This window comes from Lissotriton helveticus, chromosome 5_1 (genome assembly GCF_964261635.1).
Source record: "Lissotriton helveticus chromosome 5_1, aLisHel1.1, whole genome shotgun sequence".
NCBI classification, from domain to species: Eukaryota; Metazoa; Chordata; class Amphibia; order Caudata; family Salamandridae; genus Lissotriton; species Lissotriton helveticus.
In genome coordinates, this window is record NC_136065.1 from 733,033,045 (window position 1) to 733,059,479 (window position 26,435).

General features: G+C 42.0%; 1 protein-coding gene across 1 annotated transcript in view; it reads left to right on the forward strand.

The window, feature by feature from the left end:
• The window catches only part of MYPN (myopalladin), a 2,138,596-nt gene that overhangs the window by 759,163 nt on the left and 1,352,998 nt on the right, over positions 1-26,435 (forward strand). Inside the window, exon 8 of the mRNA XM_078643205.1 lies at positions 21,020-21,043. Coding sequence (XP_078499331.1) covers positions 21,020-21,043 — 24 coding nt within the window. The remainder of the gene's footprint in view (positions 1-21,019; positions 21,044-26,435) is intronic.

Consider the following 26,435-nt stretch of genomic DNA (forward strand, 5'->3'; position numbering starts at 1 on the left):
TTGAGTTGTAAGCCTCCTTTTAGGTGCCCAAATGTGGCGCTTCTGCATGCCGGAAGATGTTATGATTTATAACCTTGTATTTGGAATGGTTCATCTAGCCAGGTTTCTTAAAGTAAAATGAGATCAATTTGTTGAAAGTATAGCAGAAGCCCCTTGTCCATGGTTTTGGTTCCTAGTCCATTTATGTTCCAGGAACGGAGTCTTATCTGAGAGCCCTTTTCAAGTTGCTTCATGCCCTGTCAGGTGTTCTTGGGCCGAGTGTTTCTAGTTCTTGCTATCCATGACCAATTATTTGGTCTGTAACTTCTGCCAGCTTGCTAGTGGCTCCAGTTATTGGACTTTGTCACCAGGACTAAGGTGCTGCGAGCCCTTTTGAGCATCGATTCGATTTTTGCTGCGTAGTCCATATTTCTGGGACTACTCCCTTCTTGCTGTTGTTGCTCTTGTGGCAGAGGCACTGGATAGAGATTTTTTGTAAAGTATTAATCGGATCCCCCAGGCATTTAGTTGGTTTACCTCCTTCATAATTTTTTCAGCTATTTCAAGTGATGCCCAGGTTACTTTGTTACCCCTTGCTCTGACATATGCCTAATGTCTTTAAATTCCATAGACTTCAGATCGTGAGAGCCTACCTCAGCTAAAGTTTCTATAGCAGTTAGTCGCAGGATGTTTCCTCTATTCTGGATGTCTCCTCTGACTTTCGATTTATATTCCCGAATGAACAGGATTATTTTAGATTCCTCCTGTCGGTAACTGCTGTGATTAGTTCCTATGGTTTGTGGATCTTTGATGTTCCGTAGATTTATTGCCTCGGGGTTAAACATGCTTCAATCTCTTCTGTGATTGATGTGCTAACTGTGCCTCTGTTTTTGGCCTTATCTAGTGTCAACAACCTGGTTTTCCTCACAGTCATTCAGGTTTGTCCTTCCTGTGTGATCATCCTGTGTGATCATCCCTCGTGTGGCTCAGTTGGCTGGGCAATATATGCATGTTTGGAGAGGTCAGCGCAGTTATCAATGCCCTACTTACCCTTTGCGCTGTTAATTCTCCTGTTGGAGGCTTGACCTCTGCATGGAAGTATGACATTATGGTTGTATTCTTATTCCTCCCTTTTCTCTTCTGTTTCTGGCGATGCTTCGCCCCTTGCTTTTTTTTTGCCAGCAACTTCATCTTCTCAAAGCTGCTCTTTCGGGTCATCACCATTTCTTGCTGCTTGCTCAGTTTCTTGTTGTTGTAAGGTATCTGTAGGCTCTGCTGGGTCTGAATAGGCAAGACCTGTGCCTGAGGTCTCCTCGGGGGAAGTTCATTGCCCTGTTACCTGATGTGTTTCTCCACCTGGGGGTCCAGCCTCTCCAAGAATGGATTGGACCAGGGCCCCTTTCCTGTTGGGGAACACATCAGAGAATTTTTGCTCCGAATGCTGCTGTATCATTGCTGCTGCGCTGCTCAGGTTTAGTCTTCCAACATTTTTATCTTGTTTGGTGGACTTTTCCGTTCTTGCGGTGTTTCTTGCCATTTTGAAATTGGTGATAAGCTCTCCCATCAGTGATGGTAATATTGAGAGTTAATCGAGGATAGCAAAACAGGTGTAACTCGGTTGGATTATTTGAGTTTCTGCTTGGGCTCTCCTTATGAGATTGCTCTTCTCTGTCAGTTTGCTATCGATATTTGAGAACTGTATTGCCAGAAAGCTGAGAAGGGATAATTGAATATCTATTTTATCCGAGTGGTACTGCATAGCCTTTATTGAGAGCTGCATTGTGTTTAAGAGGGATTACCACAGGTTTTATGGATTCTGTCGAAGAGTCCTCTGTTTCCATGTCTCGCTGAGTTTCTTTGTCTTTGTCCAAGGGTGCCCCAAGCGAGTATGAGGCTACCAGCTTTCCCCACTCTTCTGTGGTGAGGTAGGACATGTTGCTTGTTTCAGTATTTATATTTTCTGCTTGGTTGGTGTCTGTTGTCTCTGAGCCGGACTTCGCTTCGTCCCGTACAATACTGGCTGTAAATCAATTGCGCCCGGAGCCATGGTGTTCTTTGCAACCGTATCCTTTTTCCAAACCTCTTGTTGTTTCTCTTGTTGTTTCACTTTAATGTTATTGTGAGCATGGGCTGGAGGATCAAGAGGATTAGCGCTAGTAGACAGGCTTGATCCTTCTCTGTTACTTGCCGATTAATTATTCAAAGCATTATCTACACTACTTACGCATTGCATGTTGGATTTTAGATCCTGAGGCAGATAAGGTTTTGAGTACACGTTTGACAGTATTGTGATTTTTGGCTCCAGCAGAATAATCAGTGTCCTGGAGTCGTTGGGACCTCGTTTCCTTGGGGGTTCTTGATTATATGGGCGTGTTGTGCATTCGTAGACGGTGCCAGGTATCGGTGTACTTACTGCCATATTCCCTATTTGTGGGCCTACATTGTTTGCATCCCTTGCCTGGTCCTGCTTTTCCCCTTCTTGCACTGTGCCTTTGAAGGTGCCTTCTGTAGCTCGTGCTATCCTGACCTCATCTCGTTTCATGTCCTGTCCCCTGTCGTCTGTTAATGGAGGTATAGTGGTCGGTACTACTGCTTCTGTTTGGATCATAATCTCTGGGTGCAGTGGGAAGAAAGTCCCCTGTGTTTAATATTACTGGAATTTAGTACAGCTACTGCATCTTTCACAAACGAGAATTGTGTGTAATTCTTAGGGTGAAAGCCAGCTTTTGTTATCTTCACTGATGAAGTCCCATCTATCTCTACTAGCATGGTACAGTCCGCTGTGTCATGGGCTCCTGTCTTGGCCTGGCCCTTGTTAGGTTCACCCAACATTTTGGTCTTCCGTTTCCTTGTTTTAATTACAGTTGTACCTGACTGCCTTTCTCTCCCTGACCTCATGCTCCGCCTTAACTATTGGAGGGAGAGGCAAGATCTTCTCAGTCCTGCTCCTCTTCCCAGAAAAGCGATGACCAGGAGCTACCAAATGGCAGGGGAACCACTAACCTGCCTGTTTGCCTTTCCGCCTGTTTGTGGGGAAGTGTTGGCCCCTTGACCCCCCCTGAAACATAGTAATGGCTGAGGCAGTTCTGCTGTGCTGCTAGTCCCCCGGTGGTTATACTCTTACATAACTCCTTTCTAGCACATCACATGGAGTTTGTAGGAATTTGTGGAAGCTTTCTATGGTAGGAGGGCCTGTGGGAGGAGAGATCCCCAGTCTGGGAGAGCCCCCCCATAGAAAGATGGGCCCCTGCAGAAGGCGGAAGGCTGTAAAGGGAGAGGGCCTGAAACCAAGAAGACCAAGAAGGCTCCCCAAGGGATCCCGGAGTCCTGTGGCAAGGCTGGGAGACAAGTCAAAGAGAGGGGAAGAGGAAAGGAGGGAAGGCCTGAGCAGGAGATTTTACAGGTCACCACAAGCTGCACCCAGACCTAGCTGGGCCTCTTCTGCAGCGCCCGGCTCTCACTTTCTCAGCTGGCAGCTACGACACCACTCTCAGGCCCTCCGGTCATTACCTCCTCTATTGCATGTGAGGAGGAACAGAGCCGATGCAATCTGTTTTGTGCATTCTGACTGGATTAAGCCTCCCCGCAAAGCAAATACAATCCTCCTGTTTCGGTTCTGTGGAGGGGGTAGCAATAGCAGTTGTGGGAGCGCCGCAAGAAGGAGTATATGCAAGTATTGTTTCCACCAATCCACACAGTCAGGAAGGCACCACTATGGCCTTCTTCAAATGTTTCCCTTGTATGGTTTGATTCTCTAAGCAGACTGAAAGCCATACTTTTATCGAAGGAGATGGCCTTAACCTCAGCCGGGGAGACTTTTGATCTCCAGGTTGCAAGATCTTCAGCTAAGATACAGGCACTAGTTTTAACCAGCTTTCCGCTCCTTTTCAGGGAAATGGTACAACATATCTTTAACATGTCCGATACGAGTTGGATAGTAAATCTATTTAAGAGCATAGGTTCTGGGCTATTAAGCACCTTCCAGATGATCTTTGCAGTCATTCCATCATTGATACACTCCGTATTGGGAGGGCTTCTGCTGGTCCTACTACTTGTAGTGGGCATCCTAGTTTTAATTTCCCTGCTACACTATAGACGTCCCAAATTCTAAAGAGATGGAAAATGTGCTCTTGGAACGAACTTGCCGTGAATGCATGGTACTCCATCAGGGCACACCTCGGCTTCGGGAGCTAAGTGAGCATTGGTTTCTATCGTTCACATCAGTATGGGTTGACTGCGTCTTGCTGTACTCCACTGCCTATTCTGCAGATACAAATGTGTGTTGGACATCTGTCTAACACTTCCATCGGTTGTTCCTCCGGACGTGGCTGTACTGCTGGACCCATTAAAGGCCGATGTAGTGCAGTGTCCTCAGCGTATCCCAATGTTGATGTCAGCATTCTTAGAGTCACCACAGGATGCTTCAGCTCCTGTTGGAATGATCACCAGCTCTGAACCAGGCTTACAGGCATCGAGTACTTCCTCAGCAGTGGCTGTGGGAACCGGAGAAAATTACCTTTGCTCCATTTAACTTATCCAAGAGGTGTTACAGGGACCATCGTCTGCGAAAGTAAGCAGCAGTGATGTTGTATCTTCCACATAGGACACATACATATTTGGCTGTCCGTGTGCTGGGAACAATTCGGCCTTTTTTTCGAAAACAACCTAAATTGGAATTTGAAAAAAGAATGTTTTCTTTTATTTTTCCTCTTTTTGCTCTCACTGAGTACTATGGCTTTCAGCATGCTTAGTTGGTCTAGCAGTAAATTGACTATTTAGAGGACTTATGGAGCTTTTTGACTTTTGCTTTGTTTTTTGTACACATACCATATTTTTTGATATTTTTATGCTCATATTTGAGCTATGTTTTTAAGCAGGCATATTTTAGCATTTGTTAGTTCTGTCGTCCAGTGGGATGTGGAGTGGGTGTCATGAACCCCAATGTACCCCAATATAGGCCTAGGTAGTTGCACAACCTTTTACCTACATTTGTCCTACCTTGCTCTACATAATGGTTCTGGCGCCGACGTTTTACCTAGTTTGGTGCCGCACAAATGTCATTTGGGTGAGGGTTGTCATGTTCGATGGTTGCCAGAAACTATTTGCTCATTGGTAAGATTGTGGGGCTTGCGGTGGGATTGTGAACTATCTTGTCTACAGACTAACATATCCTTTGGGGGTGTATGGAATCAGTCTGGGCACCAATCCTATAGTTTGTTGTCTAAATGCGCAGATCCTATATAGATTTATAGGACCTTCACGACAGTGGTGAAAATTAGGTCAGTCATGCCCACAATATGTCAGTGATTTCTGCCAATATGCACAACTAGATCAGAAATACCTAAAATATGCCAAGGTTGACAATTATTTTGCCAGTGGACCTACGTTGCCAGGAATTGACACAGGTGCGCCAGAGATTAACCCTTTATGATGGGAATCAACATATATTTTTGACGGCTCTTCAAACCAGACATATCGTTTGGGGAGGAACACTGTTTATCAGGGAGCACCACAATGCTAAACAATCATACAGGGGGCACACACATAAATGTGCATGCATGCATACACACAGAAAGGTGCATGCCAGTTTATCACAGAAGTTGATCTCAGCTCTAGAATCAGCCCCTTTTATCCTAAGCTCCTGGGCTGATCAGGCACCCAACTTACACACTTTCTCTGTTGCTCCTGCAGTGCCAAACTAAGATGGCTCCTCTCTGGCTCCATCTCTGGCTACTGCAGGCTCTCTTCTTTGCTGGGACATTGTTCTCACACATAGTGTGACTGACAGAGAGGAGCCTACATTTCCCATCTCCTTGTGTCTTTTGTGATTTACTATGGATACATCTGGTTAAGTTGCTGGCCCCATAGCCAACAGTTTGTGTTTGTGTCTAAGCACAAGGCCCTTCCTATAATTTGACTGTTCTGACTCCAAAGGTCTTGAGATGAACATTGCCTGCTCCTTTAAGGTGCATAAAACCTCTAAATGATGTAATGGGCTGGGCTTCACTTTGGAGAGCTACTTCAATGGTGTTGGTGAGCTACCAATACCCTTTGGAGACCCATCGCTAGTGGGGAAGTCACAAAACCCAAATTCTTGCAGTGCTGAATAATGTTACCCACAGAATCTCAGGGGAAGATGCTTAAGTTACGCGGAAGAGAGTTCCCTCTTGAGAGGGTACCATGATATTTGGTGGTAAGTTAGTATGTTCCTTAACAAGCCAAGACCCAATTTGTGCTAAAGAGGGGCAAAAAGAACTGCCCGACCTTCATATAGAAGACTGCTGACTGAGAGTAGGTTCCATGGCCAATTTCCTTTCCTGTGCTACCTACTCGTAACTGACTCTAGAACAAGCTGTCTACCAGTGGGCACATTTGAAATAGCTAAATTCATGTGTCATGTAAAACTCCATCTGGTGCAGAATCTGACTCTGGAACTCCGGAAAAGAGTCTGAGTAAAATAGATTTAACACAAACCCCAGAATGTAAATTACTTGATGTTGCAAAATTGAAAGCAGATATAGAGGAATTAATAATTGGAACGATTGGAACTGACAGTTTGAAGGCATATCAGGATGATGAATTATTATTTATTTGCAAAAGCATAACATGGAAAACAAAAAACAAATATGATCAATTAGAGGAAATAGCTTTTGAATAAGAAGTAGATTTAAGTAAGCAGAAGAATTCGCAGAAAACTTATAGGGTGGATTTCTCTGAAAAAGACATTGAAAATATGAATACCACAGGAAGAATAACTCATATGAAAGACTTAATTGTGATTTTGAGAAAATGGGGTCAATTAAGCAAATGGAGAATAAAATGGGCAAAGAAAAGAGAGGAAGACAGAACAAGTTTAGCTTTTCCTGCCAGAGAAAAAGAAGAAGTAGTAAATGAGTTTCCAATGAGAGAAATACCGGGAGGAGGGTATGTGCATGTCCCAATGACAAGACAGGACATTTTACTCTTTACAAATGATTTTCCTCGATTAAGAGAAAAACCTGTAGAATGGTATCGACAGGTAGACAGATTTGTGAAAGTTTCAAAAGTTTTGTGGGTTGATCTAGATGGATTCCTTGACATAGTTGTCCCATCAGATTTATGGACAGAATGTAAAACTACTATACTACTATTGGCCTAAAGAAGAGTTCCCTCGACATAAAGTAACAGGTGCTCCTTCACCAGAGGTAATGAGAAAGTACGATCGGGTAATTGTGTTTTTGAAAAACAAGATTCCCCCAAAAGAGATAGATTGGGTTAAAATAGACAGAACAACCCAAGAGCCAAAAGAATCAGTACATTCATTTTATGAAAGACTACTACTGGTATTTAAACAATACAGTGGTTATGAAAATTTAAGTGAAAAAGATATGAGACATTTTATATACAGATTTGTATATGACTTGAGACCTGAAATTGGTGAAATGATAAGAACTGGAATAGTTGGTTGGCAATCACACACAGTGGATGAGATCTTGAGAATAGCAAAATTCTGTAGTGATGAAATAGATGCTAAACAAAAGAAGCTGAAAGAAAAGGCTATATGGGCACAGGTAAAGTGGCTGAACAACAAATAGCAACCCTAGCAAATACAAATGTTGATCAGAATCAAGGGAAATGTAAAGGTAATTATAATAAACCAAAATTGATGGGTAATATAGAAGAGTTAAAACAGAAACTCCCATGGTTTAATTGTGGCAAAATTGGACACTGGAAGCGTGAATGCAAGAATCCGCCCAGAAATTATTTAAAAAATGCATCAGTAAATCCACAGATGCAGAATGAGATAAATCAGCAGCAACAGCTACAGCGACAGTTAGTGCTTCAGCAGAGTCAGATACCACAACCGCCACTTCCAAACTGTGTAAATGTGCAGAGATACAGTGCAGAAACAGGATTCAGCGAAGGTGAACAGGTAAACAGATTGCCAAGAGTTAATGTGTCAAATGTTTCTCAACAATATTGGTTGAAAGAAGATGGAGGGAGTGAATCTGAAGATTATTTCTGACGGTGCCTGAGAGAGGAGGAAGAATGTGTGCTTGGAGCCACTCTTGAGGTAGATCAATCTGGTCCATTTGTAAATGGTAAAGTGAATGATGTAGAAATTACTTTCTTAGTGGATACAAGTGCTACCCGTTCTACTGTTAGATCAGTGGAAATAGAAAACCTTCCTCTCTCTGGAGATACAATCCAAGTAGTAGGTGTAGCTAATCAGCAAATAAAAACAGATTTAACGGAACCAATTGAAGTTGAAATAGGTACATTTAAGGACATGCATAGATTTGTAGTTTGTGATAGCAGTCCTGTTAATCTGTTAGGAAGGGATATATTGTGTAAAGTGAATTGTAAAATATATTGCTCACCGGATGGTATAGAGCTTCAAACTTCAGAAGAAGATGGGCTTTACAAATTAACGATGTCAATGGTGGAGGCAGAAGAAAGTAAATTATTTCCTGTGTTTGATGAGAATAATCTACCTGAAGAATTAAAAGACACAGTGAATGTAAAAATTTGGGATTTCACTGGAGATGAAATGGGTTTGATGAAAAGTGTAGACCCAGTAAAAATATCAGTAAAACAAGGAGCAGATTATTCAAACATTCCTCAGTATAAAATGAAAGCAGAAGTGATTGAAGGTGTTACCCCTGTAATAGACAAATTCATAAAACAAGGTGTTCTAAAAGAAATTGAGAGTAGCCCATGTAATTCACCGATTATGGGAATTAAAAAGCCAAACTGAACTTTCTGAATTGTTCAAGACCTGAGAAAGATTAATAAAATTGTTGTTCCATGTTGCCCAGTTGTACCAAATCCTGCAGTAATTTTATATCAGATTCCGCATGATGCAGAATGGTATACAGTTAAGGATTTATGTAATGCATTCTTTACTGTTCCATTGCCTCCAAAAAGCTAACAAATGTTTGCGTTCCGGTTCAAAGAGCGTATCCTAGCATGGTGTCGAATCCCTCAAGGGTACACTGAAAGTCCATCTATTTTTAATCAATTGCTAAAGAAATCGTTGGGAAATCTAGATTTACCTGGAAAATCTATGTTAGTGCAGTACATTGATGACCTTCTTGTGGATGCAAAAACCAGAGAAAATTGTGTAACAGATACCATTACTCTTTTAAATCATCTGGCAGATGAGGGACATAAAGTATCTCCTGCAAAATTACAGTTTTGCAAACAAGAAGTAAAATATCTGGGTCACAGAATTGCAAAGGGAGTCAGACAAGTGACAACAGAAAGAATAAAAATTATTCAAGCAATGCAACCTCCAAAAACACAAAGACAGGTCAGAATGTTTCTAGGAATGGTAGGTTATTGTCGCCAATGGATTAGTGGATTTTCAGTTATCGCAAAGCCACTGCAGAAACTGACAAAAGCAGACATAAAAGACCCGATTAGTCTAACAGAAACTGAATTAGAAGCTTTTGAACAGTTAAAGAAAAGTCTGTGTGAAGCTCCAGCATTGGGAATGCCGGATTATGAAAATGAATTTGAGCTGTATTGCAGTGAAAGAGAAGGATGTGCATTATCAGTTCTGATTCAAAGACATGGAAGACTGAGAAAGCCAATAGCATATTTCTCAGCTGTTCTTAACCCTGTTGCAAAAGCATTACCAGGTTGCTTAAAAGCAGTAGCTGCAACAAGTGTAAGTTTGGAACAAAGTGAAGGAATAATAATGGGATTTCCTGTGAAAGTATATGTACCAGACTCAGTTGATATTCTCCTCACTAGAAGCAGAACACAACATTTGACAAATAATAGGTTAACAAAATATGAAAAAGTTATCCTTGGCTCGGACAATGTTTCAATTGCGAGATGTGTGAATTTAAATCCTTCCACATTATTACCTGACACTACTGAAACAGAAATCAGGGATGAGGTTGATCATGAATGCCTGGATGTATTAGAATAATGCACAAAACCAAGGCAGGACATTGAAGATGTCCCATTGGCTGAATCAGATTTTGTTTTATTTGTTGATGGTTCATGCTTGAGAACAGATGAAGGTGTTCTGAGTGCAGCATATTCAGTGTGTTCAGTTGCAGATGTAATTGAAGCTTCCTGTCTCAAAGGAATTCGATCAGCTCAAGTAGCAGAATTAATTGCTTTGATTCGTGCATGTGAATTGGGAAAAAAGTTACAAATTACCATAGTGACTGATAGTCAATATGGTTATGGTGTAGTCCATGACTATGGCCAGCTGTGGTCTCAAAGAGGTTATTTAACTTCTGCGGGATCACCAATAAGAAATGCTCAGTTGATTAAAAGATGAATTGATGGAATTCAGCTTTCAGAAAAAATTGCAGTTGTAAAGTGCACAGCACATAAAAAGGGGAAGGATTACATAACAAAAGGAAACTCATATGCTGACTCAATAGCAAAATTCTGTGCAAAACATAATATGTCCATTAATCGGGAAAAAGAAAATGAACATGTTTTGAACTCACTTATGCTAACATCTGTAGTTGAGACTTGGCAGGGAGTAAAACAGTTGCAAGATGAGGCAAATGCTGAGGAGAAAAACACATGGTTAAAAGCAGGATGCAGACAGAGAGAAGAAGATGAGGTGTGGGTTTACAAAGATGACAGACCAGTAATGCCAGATAGTATGATTTCTGACATGGCACGCATGTACCATGGTCCAGGACATATTGGCAGAGATTCAATGATTAGATTATTCAGACAAACATGGTACAATCCTAAATTCAGAATAATTGCAGAATCTCTTTGTCAGAGGTGTCTTATCTGCCAACAGATGAACCCAAACAGAAAAACTGTTGTGAGCATGGGAACCATAGGACGGGAGGGTGGCCCATTTACCAGAATACAGCTTGACTTCATTGACATGCCACCTCACAACAAACTCAGATATGTCTTGGTGATAATCTGTTTGTTTTCAAGATGGGTGGAAGCATTTCCGACACGCCGCAATGATTCAATTACTGTGGCAAAATTGCTTTTGAGAAAATCATACCAAGGTATGGATTGCCAGTGCCGGTCGAGACAGATCGTGGCACACATTTTGAAAACAGATTGCTAAAATTGATTTGTGATGCACTGGATATAAAGCAAAAATTACATTGTGCTTACAGACCAGAAGCATCAGGTGTTGTTGAGCAAGTGAATGGTACAATAAAAAACAGAATAGCAAAAATGTGCTTAGCAACAGGAATGAAGTGAACGGATGCACTTCCACTTGTTTTGATGTCTTTGAGAAGCATTCCAGATAGTACAACAGGTTTGAGTCCTCATGAAATTTTAATGGGCAGGGTCATGAGGCAAGCATTTGTTCCAGTTGATGAACTGTTGAGCATTAATGATAGCGTCATTATGGATTACTGCAAAAATCTATCTGATGTGGTGACTTCTGTGTTCCATCAGGTGGGAACTGAAGTAATTACAAAAGAGAAAGAACAAGCTCATGATCTGTTACCAGGAGACTGGGTGAGGACAAAAGTACATCGAAGAAGAAATTGCCTAGTTCCAAGGTGGCAAAAGGAAAGACAGGTGATATTAGTCACAACAAATGCAGTAAAGTGTAGGGGATTGAAGAGATGGATTCATGCTAGCCATACCATACGTGTGCCAGCACCTGAGAATCCTGACGAAGGTGAAACCTCAGCTGATTCAGATTCAGAAGAAGAACCCGAAAGAAATCCAGATCCTGAAGATTGACAAGAAAGTCGACATCTGGAAAATTCAAATGCGAATGAAGCATTGAATGAAGAAATTGTGATACAAGATTCTGAAGAAAATGAAAATGATGAAGATCTGCTAGATAAAGAAGCAGAAAAGGAAACTGAACAAGAAGTGATTCAAGATCAGGAAAGTATTGAAAAGCAGACTGGAAGCTCTGGAAGAAGGAACGAAAATTATGAAACTGGTGAATTGGAAGTAATTGAGGAAGAAGAAGAAGAAGAAATTCCAAGTACCAGCTACAAGGATGTTGTTCCTAACAGAGTGAAACTGTCTAGTAAAGAAGTACCTGAATCTGAGAAAGAATCTGATACAATAAAGCTGATTATTAATGAATCAGCTGACAACACAGAAAGTGAAACGCATGATAGTGGAGATGAATCAAGAGTGAAAAGATCAAGGAAAAGAGCTTGGAGAGTGGAGTATAATTTGGCTGAACCGAAAAGGAAATTAATAAGGAAAGGAGATAATTGGCCAAACGAAAACGAAGGCATAAAATTTAAATTAGTGAATAAAGCAAAAGACCAGGTGAATGAGATCACAAGTCAAAAGGAAGAAGACTCAAATAAGAAAAAACAAGCAGAAAAGAAAATAGAAGTGATAAACAGCAGAGCAAAAAGAGTAATAAAGCCAAATCAGAAGTATAAATCACAGAGTGGACTTAAATTATAATTCCACCAGTAGTAGAAGTAAATAGTAGTCAAAGAAATTTAGATGATGCCAGTGATAATGATTGATTTTGTTCATTAGGTGACACAAGGTTGAAGAAATTGTGTTAGGTGACACAAGGTCGAAGAAATTGTGTTAGCTGGAAAACACATTGATGTAGGACATAAGGTCGAAGAAAAGCTGTTAGAAAATAAAGTTATCTGTTAAAAAAAAAAAAAGAGGGGAGTATATTTAGTAATTTTTCATTTTTCATTTTTTCTTTTTAAGGCTCTTGTTTGCAAGTAAAGATGCCTTCTACTAATAATAATTCGAGATGCTCAATTTTCAAAAGATGTTGCAAATTGTCTTCAATATGTGTAATCTTGATAATTTTAGTTTGGTTAATTTTGGCAGTCATTTTTCTTTTCGGAATAGATAAAGAGATGTATAAAACTAACATGACTAGTAAAGTTGTGGTTAATAATGATAAAGTTGATAATACTGATAAAATTATTGTACATAAACAAGAGATTCATCAAGATAGATCTGTGGGAGATTTTTCTAGTAATACTTTTTCAAGACTTTTATCTGAATATGTGATGGTGATGGATGTTAAAGACTGCTACATTTGTGTGAAGTTACCTACTTCTGTGTCTGAAGGTGTTACGTATAATATGCTTCCTCTTACTTATGGCATAACATGTAGTGTAATAGGTAGTTTGTTTTACCAAACTGGACGTTTAGAATATTAATATTCAGATTTTGATGAGATGTTCACAAATTTAAAAGTTGAAAATAGTTTGAATAAAGTGAAACATGCTAAACAGATGAGGGAATTTTTCCTAGTGACTAGTGAACTCACTTATGAGTACGCTTTTAGAAATAATTTAACATGTAAATTGAGAACAGAAGAGAAGACGTTCTTAAATATGGTGGAAGAGAGAAGGGCAATTTACAAGCAAAATGAAATGATGAAACATACTAAGTCTACATTTTGGCAGATCGAAGATGAAAAGCTTAATGGCAGAAATGAAAATGTTGCAATTCACATAGATAAACCTGTTAGTGGAAAATTTTGTATAAGTAGAGATAATACTTTGTTTGATAATTATTTTGTAGGTGCAAGTCAATGTGAAGACACTTATCGTATTATAGGGGGTTGGGGATTTAAAGGAGGCAAAGATCCAATCTTTCCTGGAATTTATTTTGTTTGTGGGAATAAAGCTTATTATAATCTCCCCAACCATTGCTATGGGTCATGTTATGTAGGTTTAGTTTTTCCCAAAAATTTTCATGTAGATAGAAATGCAAAGGGTTCATTTGAAATTGGCAATCACCTGAAAAGATTCAGAAGGGAACGCTTTTCAGAAATAATGGGAGACATATTTGGTGCATTAATACCTATGGTAGGAATAACCCTGAATGCAAACAAAATCAGAAAAATGTCTACAATTGTTGATAGATTGTCAACAGATACTGCAAGTGGATTTCAATTAGTGAATACAGAGCTTATTGCTATGAGAATTATGGTGATGCAAAATCGTCTTGCTTTAGACATTTTGCTGGAAAAAGAGGGTGGAGTCTGTGGAATTTTGCATGTTCAACATTGTTGTATTTACATACCTGACAAAAGTCAGAATATAGAAATGTATATAAAAAATATTACTGAATTACATGATGAAGTAGAACCTTTAGAAGACGAAAGCTTTTCAGAACGCTTGAGTAAATGATTTGCAGCAATTAAATATTGGTTTCAAGAGATTGGTAGTTAAATTATAGGTAAAATAGTTTTTCCTTTAATAATCATAGCTATAGTGATACTTTTGTTAAAAATTAGTTGCATGATACACAAAAGAAGAAAACATCTAATAAAAAAGAAAAGAATTTACAAACTAAGAAAAGAAAAAGAAAAAGAAATAGAATTAGAAGAGTTTCGTGGAACCCAATATGAGAAATGCAGAAAAACAGATGAATCTAAAGTTTAGAAATACTAAATATTAAGAAGTCCAAAACATGTTCAAGGGTTGAAAATGTATAAATTTTGGGTATTATTTGGTGATTTAGAAATCACCAGATGAGGTAGTTGATGAAGCAAGGTGAAGAACAAAATGTTGTTCAAACTTGTGAAGTTAATCTCCTATAACAAGTAATTAAATTAATAAGCATGTGGTGAAATTACTAATCAACTTAGTTTAAGAATAAATTCATCAACATACACGGGATAAACTAATGTGCTTTATGTTGCAAACGCAAAGAAAAATAATAAACTAACCTTGTCTATTGTCTTTGTCAGTATTAAATGCGGCTGTTTAACTAATAGCATGTGCTTATTTTGGGTGCTTATGTTATGTCTTTTCTGTGACAAAAGCTCATGGAGATTCGTGCAGTTCCTGACGAAAAGTAATTATAGTGCTGCTTGTTTGTGCTTTTGCTAGGTAACATAATTAACAGGATTAATTAGTAAAGGGGGTGGGTAACAGAATGGGTCTCAATTCTTTAATTAATTGATGTCTTGTGTTTGTTTAATAATAGTTTCCAAAGTGAGGCCTAAAGGTGATTCAGAAAATGTGGCTGACAGAGCTGCAGACGCAGAAGTTTGTCCAGAGTGAAGCCTTCGCACATACGTAGCTGTGGAGATTTTTACTGCCTTGTCATCGTTAATTGAAAAAGCAGTTCTTTGGTTGAGTTGAACGTGCTCATGGAGAAAAGGCTCCAGGACAGGAACTTAAAGTGTCTGCCAAGGCTAGGAAGTTAATGTTCAAAACTCAAGGAAAAAGTAACTTTCTTGAGGAAGCTGAAAGTTGTGGAAGTGAATAGACAATAGGGCATATGTGAAGCCTGGACTTGGTCAATCGGAGGTGACCTAATCGTGGACTGACACAGGACAGCCAATGAAAAGCTTGGATTTCTTTAAAAGAATGTAAAATGTAGAAAGTTTAGCTAGAAACAAAGGTATAAAACCTGACACCATGAGCAGGGAAAAAGCTCGCTGCTTCCGATTCCTGAATGACGTGACATGCTGTTGGACTTTTGGCGCACGTAAGGACAGCAGACTTTAAATGATTTTTCCTTTCTAGGTGGAGTGAGAAACAGACAGGGAAATAGACTTAGGGAATGGAAACTGTTATTCTGCTAATATTTCATGTTTCTGAGCTTGCTTTGAAAGTGTCAGTTTATTAATTAATTTCCTTATTAAAATGCTGCTTTCTTATTTGCTTATAAAATAAAGATTCTAAAACGTAAATGCCTTTTTCTATATGAAAAATAAGGTTAATAAAATTAGATTTGAAAAGACAAGCTGGTCTTGTTTATTCATGGTCTCGTTTCCATCAGTTGATCCAATCGCTTTAGTGGTCTGATTATTAATAAATTATAAATGTTTTAAACCATGGTGAAAATAGATAAACTGCAGTTGTATATAATTATGTAAATAATATGTGAATAGTTTAGTTAATCAGACCACATGATTCAGTTGCTCAAAAATTGTCTCATTGGTATTATGAGCCTTTATATGTGTTTTATGATTAATGGTGAGTATTGAGGTGATAGGTAGCGTTATTGAGACAGTTTTTCAAACAGAGCGCTGGATCAGGGGGTTCGGGTGGGACGTGGTGGTAGCAGGGGATTGTTCACTGAGGGTGCAGAACTACTGAAGGCTTCCTATACACGAAACGGGGCAGCAAGGGGTAGGACAGGAGGGCGGGGGGTCTGCTCACTGGGGAACGGCTTGATCCGGGTTGGATGGTCTTATGACGTCACCGCCAAGGGGGGGAGATACGCAGTGGAGAAACTATGCTTTCATGGGCTCAATATGGATGTAAGGGGTGAATGGCCCCCACAGAGAAGTCCCGATGGTTCCATAGACGATGCCGATAACACTGGGGACGTGGAATGTAAAGGGGCTTAACTCACCCCAAAAATACCAAAAGGTCTGGAAATATATTATTGACCACCAGTTGGATATCGTGGGCCTACAGGAGACACACCTAACTAAATTAGATGACTCCCGCCTTAAGCATAAACAGTTCCCACTCATTTATAGGTCCTCAGCCCCCACGAAACAGAGAGGGGTGGCCCTTAAGTTCCGCTCAGCCCTGCACTTTCAGCCCATGGGGGTCCAAGGTGACAAAGAGGGGCGCTGGATCATGGTGAAGGGGCTTCTGCGAGGCAGATCATGCACTTTTGTTGTATTGTACGCTCCAAACACAGGCCAGAATGGGTTCCTTCAGACTCTACTGGGGAAAGTGGTAGACTTTGCTGAACGGCCACTGTTCATTATGGGGGACTTTAACTTGGTATGGCAGAAAGACCTGGATAGTACCCACTCCCAGAGGTCTGACATGGGCTCCTTTTCCCCTGAGACACAACAGCAGGTCAGGGATATGGGGCTCTTCGATGCCTGGCACTCCCTACACCCCGAATCCAGAGACTACACTTTTTTCTCACATGTTCATCGCTCTTACTCCCGGCTAGATCACTTCTTCCTGAGTCAGACCCTCCGAGGCGATCTACGCAAAGCCACGATTTTCCCATTGTCTGTGTCCGTTCATAGTTTGCATGCAATAGGCCTCCACTGGGGTGTCAAGGCCGGGAATAACCCTAGATGGTACTTTCCCGCATCCCTGGTTCGGAGCAAAACCTCCTGTACCGTGCTGAGGGGAGCTATACAGGAGTTTTTCACACTTAATGACACGGGGACACTTCCATCTTTACCACCTGAGACGCGTTTAAAGCATGCATACAGGGGCAGTGCCTGGGCCTGAATGCTTCCCTAAATAAACAGCGGGGTCGAGAACGGGAACAATGGGAAGAGGAGCTCTCCACCCTAGAACAAGCCCATAAGGCTAATCCCTCCAGACGCGCAGTGTGACAACTCACAGCAGTCAGAGGGAAACTCCGAGCACACTATAATAATAGGGCAGAACACACGCTGCTCAAACTGAGGCGTCTCTCCTACTCCCAAGGCAACAAAGTGGGGAGGCATCTCGCCAGGCAGCTCAGAGACAAGCGCGAAAGAGAATATATAGGGGGAATTCTGGACAATCAGGGGGAACTGACACACAGGGACGAGTTAAAAGCCGACCTCTTTGGTACCTTCTATAAAAACCCCTACTCGGGGGAGACCCATGATACCGCCGAGCAAACGGAGTACTTACGAACGCTACCGCTACCCCAGGTATCAGCGGAGTGGAATGAGACGCTTTCTGCACCCTTTACCAGAGAGGACGTGTTAGCGGCCATTAAGGGTCTGAAACCCCATAAGGCCCCGGGGGCGGATGGATAAACTGCCATATTCTATAAGACCTTCGCCTCTGAACTTAGTCCATTTTTGGTCAGATTATTTAACGGCATGGCAAGTGCGGGGGAGACGTCGGGCAAAATGGCAGAAGCTGTGATATCCGTCATACCCAAGCCCGGGAAGGACCCCAAGAAGTGCGCCTCTGATAGGCCAATAGCCCTCCTGAATCTGGATGCGAAACTCTATTCCTCTATCATCGCCCGACGGCTCAATGACCTGATGCCAGCTCTCATTCACCCAGACCAGTCAGGGTTTATCAAGGGTCACCAGACCCACGACAACACGAGGCGGGTAATACATTTAATTGAAAAAGCCAACAAGTTTAAAATCCCAACGGTCCTGGTGGGGCTCGACGCTGAGAAGGCGTTTGATCGGGTAGACTGGGGATTCTTCTTCCAAACGCTGGCAGCCTTCGGCTTCTCCTCTAGGTTTCTGACGATGATTCGGGCAAACTACCTCTCCCCTAGAACCAGAGTGGTAGTAAATGGGCACCCGTCCTCCTTCTTTGAGCACTAGTCAGGGCTGCCCCCCTTCTCCCCTACTCTTCGCCCTTAGTATGGAGCCCCTAGCGATGGCAGTGAGGGACAATCCCAATATTCAAGGCCTACCCTTCACTGGGGAAGCACACAAAATCACGCTCTTTGCAGACGACGTCCTCCTCTCCCTCTCAGACCCGGGCCGTTCTCTCCCCCACGTGCAGACGAAACTGGAGCGCTTCGAGGCGGTTGCTGGATTCAAGGTTAACTATGACAAATCATACGTGTTGAACCTCACACTACCCCACTCTGAAGTCCTCCGTCTGCAGTCATCAACACATCTCTCATGGGCCAGCTCCTCCATTCTATACCTGGGGATCCACTTGACCCCCACATTGGGGAAACTTTACTCGGCCAACTTTCCCCCGCTTCTCTCCCAGATACAGATCGACCTGAACCGCTGGAAGCCCATGTTCATATCATGGCTGGGGAGGGTCCACGCGATTAAAATGTCCCTTCTTCCCAAACTACTTTATTTATTCCAGGCTCTTCCCATTGACCTTGACAGGGAGTTCTTTCAGCGAGTAAAATCCATGATGCTACGGTTTATCTGGCAGGAGGGCCGTGCGCGCTTTTCCTTCACCATCCTGGTTAGACCAAGGAAAGAGGGAGGCGTGGGACTACCTGACATTCACCTGTACTATAAAGCTGCGCAACTCCAAGTGCTAGTAGAATGGTCGCAAAAGGAGTCAGAAAAACACTGGCTCCATATGGATCGAAGCATAACGGGAAGGACGATCTGGGATCTAGTGTGGTTAGCCAAGAGCGACAGACCCAAAAATGCATACATCAGTACCCCCACTAGCACCACGTTGAAGGTCTGGGACTCGTTTTCCAGGGACGATAGGTGGACAACATTCCCCTCCCCCTTCACTCCCCTGCTTTCCAACCAGCAATGATGGAGGGCCCCTTTGATACTTAGAGGGAAGGGGGCTGTTTGGCTCTAACACATCTGTTCCATAACTGGGACCCACTCACCTTCGACAACTGTAAGAGGGACTATGGGGTTCAGGAGACCGAACGCTACCACCACGCACAGCTACTACATTGGGGCCGAACCCCTCAGGTGAGAGAAGCAGCTACACATCCCCGCACCAAGTTTGAAGCCTTTCTGACCAAATCCTCTTCCATGAAGGGCGCTATCACCTTTATCTATGGGTTCCTTCTTTCCACTGCCATTTCCCCTCTGCCTCGCTACATGTCCATGTGGGAGAGGGTGCTCCAATGAGATATTCTTGACACGGAATGGACACACTTATGGTCAGATATAGCTAAGTCTAACCACTCTGTGGAACTAAGGGAGGCACACATGAAAACCATGATGGACTGGTACTTGTACCCAGCCAAACTGCGACAGATATTCCCCGACACTTCAGATAGATGCTAGAGGGGGTGTGGACTTTTGGGAGACTTCCAGCATATATGGGGGGATTGCCCTATCATCCGCCCATTTTGGGAGGAAATTCTGGCCCACATCAAGGAGATGCTGGGGTACCCCATTCCTACCTCGATAGCCACTACCCTTCTGGGTCTCCGTGATCTGAGTCTCGACCATCAAACTAGGGCGGACAAGAGGATCATGTGGCTCAGCATTGAGGCTGCTAAACTCACCCTCGCTGCTGCATGGAAACAGAGTGAAGCACCGGCCATCTCTCTTTGGCACTCGCATCTTTGGAGGCTATTAAGTATGGAAAGAATGGCCGACATATTCCTAGACGACTTTAAGAATTTTGAATTCCGCTGGGGCCCCTTGCTTGCTTTCCTCTCCAAAGGTCTGCCTTCCGCAATGTGTCCTGCCAGTGCTAGAGCCATCCACTTATTTCAACTGTGATCTGTTCACATTGTGCGCCCTGCCTTTAGTATCTACGAGTTGATACCACCACGGAGGAGGGGGGAGGATTGTGGGGGGGGGGCGGTGGGGGGGTTCCTAATCTTGTTATTTTTGCTGTGTATTCCGCTTACTGCTTCTTCATGGCGAACCCCACCAGGGCACCACACAAGGATGTTCGCCTTTGACCCACCATGAGAGGATGGTTATTAACTTTTTGTTGGACAATACCGGTCAGACTTTGGTTGGTTAGCACTGCAGGGGTCTGGCCTACCTGCCACTGGTTGTGCATTTACCCAGCAAGCCGGGAGGCACCCCTCTTCGCCAGGCTTGCAACTATTAGAATCCTAGCTGATGTGCCTGGGGCCTGGTTGAAATGAGTTCGGTCCGGTGAGGTGGGTTGAAGGTGGGCTACTTTCACAGCTAACCCCTGCGTGGGTGATGCGCGAGACTGTCGCAATTTCATCCTTTTTTCACTGTTTTACAATGAAATGCCAATAAAAATACTTTTGAAGAAAAGATCATGCACTGCTAGTGTCCTTCAAACAATGATATGCTGGTCACTGTTCTGGTAATCTATAGACAGTTTGAAAGCTTCAAAGTCACTGTGCTAAAAATTAAATTGTTTTCTTTAAATTCTGTTATTAACATGTACCGTTAAAATGCACAATAGAGGACCATTTTGTATTTTCTAATTTGTGATGATTGACAGGTCTCCACATGTCATGTAAAGTTTTCGCTCACCTGCACTTCTTCGGCAGTATCACTTGTAAACGCTAATGATGTAAGAGTGCCTGCATGTTCAACTTTAAAATGCACTGTGGTAACCCTTCTGTTGAGGCATATACATGCTATCCACTATTTTATTAATGATGAAATGCCACCTATTTTTTTCAATGTCCGTTAGTGAGCCAAATATATTTAGAAAATGAATGGTCAGCATAGAATTAGAGTTGAGTCAAACATTATTTTCAAACAAAAAAATATTAAATCTTGATATGTGATTTTCTTTCTTTCTATCTATAGAACCTCGATCAATTGATGAGCCAGGTAAGCCCAGTGAGAAATACCATGTAATTATATGTAACATGCCTAACAGTTTATCAAGCACTTTGTATTTTCTGAGTGTTGGATCTCTTAATGCTTAGCCATAGATCATGTCTATGCAGGCTATTGATCATGTATGAAGAACAAATTATGTGGACCTTGAATGATATCACAATGCCTTGTCTTCCCTATTATATTGTAATTGTAATTGTATTGTAATTGCATTTATATAGCGCTTACTGCCCATGACGAGGCGTCGAAGCGCTTTTTCGGCGAGTAGCACCCTACTCCGAGACCCATAGAGGATTAGTGTTGAATTAGTATAGTGAAACATGCAAGTACATTTTAAGTGGTGGATAGGTTAGTCAGTTATTTGGATATGGAATGATAGCAGAAGGATAGAGGAGGACAAAGGTTTGCATTTATATAGCGATTTTTGACGCACTCTATTCAGGAAGCCTATAAAGGATTAGTGGTGAATTAATATGGTGAAATATGGAGTAATTTCAGTGGTGGATATTAGTCAGTTACCTGAAGTGAGAAGAATAGCAGAGGGATAAAAGGGGAAGAAAGATTTGCATTCATATAGCACTTGTTACCCCTGATGGGTGTTCTTTTTGGAGAGTAGCACGCCACTTCGGAACCCATAAAGGATTAGTGTTGAAAATTAGTATAGTATAAATATGAAGTAATTTAAGTAGTGGATATGTTATTCACTTATTTGGGTAGTATATTAGTATAGTTGAATATGGAATTTGAGAAGTGAACATGTTAGTTATTTTGATTGAAAAGGATAGTGGAGGGATAAAAGAGTGAAGGATTTTTTTTATTATTTTGTTTTAGGTCTTAGCAGTAGGAGGAGGCTTTTGGATGAGTAAAAAGGAGTTTTGGAGGGGAGGAGCCAGAGGGAAGAGTTTTGAAAGGTTTGTTTTAGGGGATCGGTATAGTAAAAAGAGGTGTCTGATGATGCAAGGAGGGGTAGAGTAGGAGAGAGTCTAGAAAGGGTTATTTTGGCGATCATAGTAGTGGTATGGGGTTTGGGATAAATGAGAGAGTGGATGTAGAGGACGTGTTGATAGATGTATAGGATGAGAGATAGGGTAGTGCATTGGAAGGAGTAGTAGAAAGAAGTTTGAGATAAGTCGGAAGGTTGGGCTAGAAGATATATTGAGCGAAGTATAGGGTGAGAAATAGGGTAGTGCATTGGAAATGCTAAATTGAAGAAAGTGATAAATATATAGATCCATAAGTACATTGAAAGTATATAGATACATAAAGGAGATAAGTATATGTAGATTAAAGATATTGATAGAGGCACAGGATGAGAAATAGGGTAGTGCATTGGATATGCTTTTTCAGGAGAAAAGTAACAGACACACAGATCCAAGTACATGGAAGGTACATAGATGCACAATGGAAGTATGTACATGTAGACCAAAGATTATTTTGATTTATTTATTATTATGTTTTTTCTCTTAACATAATATTCTATTACATGTTTATACAAGTAATACACACAGATAGGTACATATCTATAGTGAAAACAAATGCTTATATACAGAGGGATATGCTGTAAATTTCAGTTTGCGTATGGTGCTTATGTGAGGAAGAGCCAAATCTTGAGTAGTTTTCTGAAGATAAGGTGGTTTTCGGGGGTCCTTATGTTGGGGGTAAAGAGTTCCATAGTTTGGCTGCTTGAACAGAGAAGGATGTGCCAACCATGTTTTTTTTCTTGTATGGTGGGATTTTGAGGCGAGATGCTCCTTTAGAGCGGAGGTTCCTTTGTTGAATGTGTTTGGTGATTTTATTCCTGATGAAGAGTGGTCCTATTCCATGTATTTTGTTGTTTGTGAGTGATACAAAGCAGCTTGAACGTGGATCTTCTGGCAACTGGTAACCAATGCAGGGCTTTCAAGGCAGGGGAGCTGTGGTCTCGCGGTTTGATCTGCAAGAGTAGTCTGGCAGCTGAGTTCTGAATCCATTGTAGTCTTTTCATGGTCGTTAAAGGTGATCAGTGGTAGATGCTATTGGCGTAATCGAGTTTGGACAGAACAAGGGAGATGGTAGCTTGAACCTTGTGTGGAAATCCCAAATGAGGGAAAATTAGTCGCAGTATTTTTATAGTAGCAAAGCTTGATCTTGCTAGTTTATCCACTTGGGCATTCATCGACAGCTTGGAGTCCATGGTCATTCAGAGGTTTCTTACTTCCTTTGATACTTTAGGCAGTAATCCCAGGTCATCAGGCCATGCGGCAAGCAGGTTGTAATGTTTCCAATCGCCACACGTGAGTATTTCAGTTTTTGAAGCATTCAATTTGAGATGGCTCCAAGTCATCCATTGATCCACGGCTCTGAGACAGCTAAAAATGGGTGATTTTCCAATGTCTTTGGGGCATTCCAGTTGCAGGAGTATTTGTGTGTCATCTGCATAGTTATAGCACGTGAGGTGAAATGTATTGATCAGTACTGGTAATGACTTCCTGTAGATGTTGAAAAGCATGGTCGAGATGATAGAACCTTGAGGGACCCCTGCTTTTGTGGAGTACGGTTTTGACGAGAAAGGTGGGGTATGGATGACATTAGTTTTGTTTTGAAGGTAGGACGCGATCCAGTCTAGAGCAGTTCCCTCTATGCCGGCTTCATAAAGTCTTTGTTTCAGAGTGTCATGGTCAACCGTGTCAGAGGCAGCTGAGAGGTCCAAGAGAAGTAGCACAGCAACCCCGTTGTGGTCAACTGCATTCTTTAGGTCATCCCAGATGGCATGGAGGGCAGATTCAGTGCCTCTTCCTGGACGGAATCCTGTTTGGAAGTCTGAAAGTATGTCATTCTTTTCAATGAATTGTGGCATCTGGGTGAACACTGCTCTTTCTATCAGTTTGCCCAGGAATGGTCCATTTGTAAGGGGTCTGTAGTTATCAGGGTTCAGAGTGTCCAAGTCTGTTTTCTTCAGTAAAGGGCGTATGTATGACTTTTTGAGTTCTTCTGGAAATATTCCAGTAGTTAAGGCAGGCTTGCTTGCTTTGACCAGGTCCATAAGTTCATTGTGTGAGATGTGTTGGAAGGAACAGAGAGGCTTGATTAGAACATTCTTGGATTGGTGTTTTGTACAAGAGTTAGTGCTGGTGCTTTGTTTCTGTTTTAAGTACGAGTTCAACGTGTCTGCTTTATCCGTGTAATGATTTGCCAGTTTGTCTGTGAAATCTTGAGTAACAGGATGAGTTCCCTCTAGGCAATTGGGTTTGCAAGGAACAGTAAGAAGGAGGGGGAGAGGAAAGGACGGGGAAGAAGAGAAACTGAATATCTGACCAGTAAAGGGAAGAAGAGACCAGGAAATGAAAGAAGGCATTGTTATGTTATGTTATGTTATGCTATGCCATGCTGCGTTTAACTTGGATTTATTTTCATTTTTATTGTTCTTTTAAATCTATGCAGCCATATGCACCTAATGGGAAATTATAAGCAACATGCCCATTCTTGAGACTTGAGTAGTGTCTATTTTTCTTTTTTTTAAGTTAATTTTATTATATTTCCTTTAAATTGGCTAGTACCACGTTGAAGAGCAAGATCAGGAAATGCCCAATTCACCTTCTTTCTTTGATACATTTCTATCATTGACTAGCTGTACCCGGCCACACGTTGCTGTGGCTCAGTCTGGTTAAATGGAAGAGAAAGAAAAGAGTAAGCGCACATTTCTAATATGTTTAATTTCACGATGCTTGTGGGTATACAATATGTTTTTGTCCATCCTAATATATGTAGACTATTGTCTCTATGCGTCCTTTCTTAATGTTGCCAAGTGAACCAACTCTTCCCCCCTCCCTCTACCCACTTTCCGGTCTGACGCGCTAATGTTGCAAAGTGAACCAACTCCTCCCCACTCCCTCCACCCACTTCCCGGTCTGCCATCCTGACACCAACTGTCCATCCTAATATATGTAGACTATTGTCTCTATGCGTCTATTTTAGTTGTTGCGCAGCAACTGTCCATCCAAATCTATTTAGACTATTGTCTCTATGCGTCCTTTCTTAATGTTGCCAAGTGAACCAACTCCTCCCCCCTCCCTCCATCCACTTCCCGGTCTGCCATCCTGACACCAACTGTCCATCCTAATATATGTATACTATTGTCTCTATGCGTCTATTTTAGTTGTTGCGCAGCAACCCAATCGATAGGGTCTGTTTGTCCTTTAGATTAAAAACATGCGTGTATTTGACACGCGCGTATTTGAATCCAACGTTGTGTATATATAAACACGTGCTTATTCGAATTCTACGTTGTGTCAAAATTTCAAATCAATCGGTGAAAAACTTTTGTAGATTTAAGTTTTTTATCAAACGCACATTGACATTTTTATGTGTCTGTTTGTGCTTTCGATTAAAAAACACGCATATTCGACACACGCATATTTGAATCCAACGTTGTGTATATAAAAACACTTGCGTATTCAAATGCAACGTTGTTTCAAAATTTCAAAGCATCGGTGAAGAACTTTTAGGAGATTTGAGATTTTGAACAAACAAACAGTTACATTTTTATTTATATAGATTTTCATCATAGTAAACCCCTTTGGTACTTGTCAATGTATAGAACATCAGTATGGCAATAACAGGCATAAACATGGTACACTTCACTCTTGGCTTGCCGTCCTTCCTTTCCTAGGTTAAAAACTGTGTTAAAAGAGAGTACATACAAGTCTCACACCCAGTCTATTAGTATAAATAGGGGAAGCATACCTGGCATTTGTTGTGCCTGAGGTGGGAGTCAAGTACGCTGAGTGCTGGGGGATTACTACGGGAGTGGAAGAGTGCAGAACTACACTCCCCAGACTCCCTTGCTGCCAACGACACTGCCACAGTGCCAGGAGGCACCTACAAAGCGATGTCATGACCCCCGCAGCGTGGGAAGCATACCTGCCGTTTGTTGTGCCTGAGGTGGGGGCCAAGTACGCTGAGTGCTGAGGGATTACTACAGGAGTGAGAGAGTGCAGAACTACACTCCCCAGACTCCCTTGCTGCCAACGACACTGCTGCAGCACCAGGAGGTGCCTACAAAGCTACACCGTGACCCCTGCAGCGTGGGAAGCCTACCTGACGATTGTTGAGCCTAAGGTGAGGGCCAAGTACGCTGAGTGCTGGGGGATTACTACGGGAGCGGGAGAGTGCAGAACTACAATCCCCAGACTCCCTTGCTGCCAACGACACTGCCTCAGCACCAGGAAGTGCCTACAAAGCGGCACCGCGACCCCCTCAGCGCGGGACGCGCACGGGCGGCGCCCGGCGGAAGCCCGGACCAAGGGCGGGCCATCTGTGCCCGTCAGTGGCAATTAGAGGCAGGGCAGCGCCACCGCCCTGACGTCTGCTGCATATGCCAGAGAGTGGAGCTGGAAAATCCGTT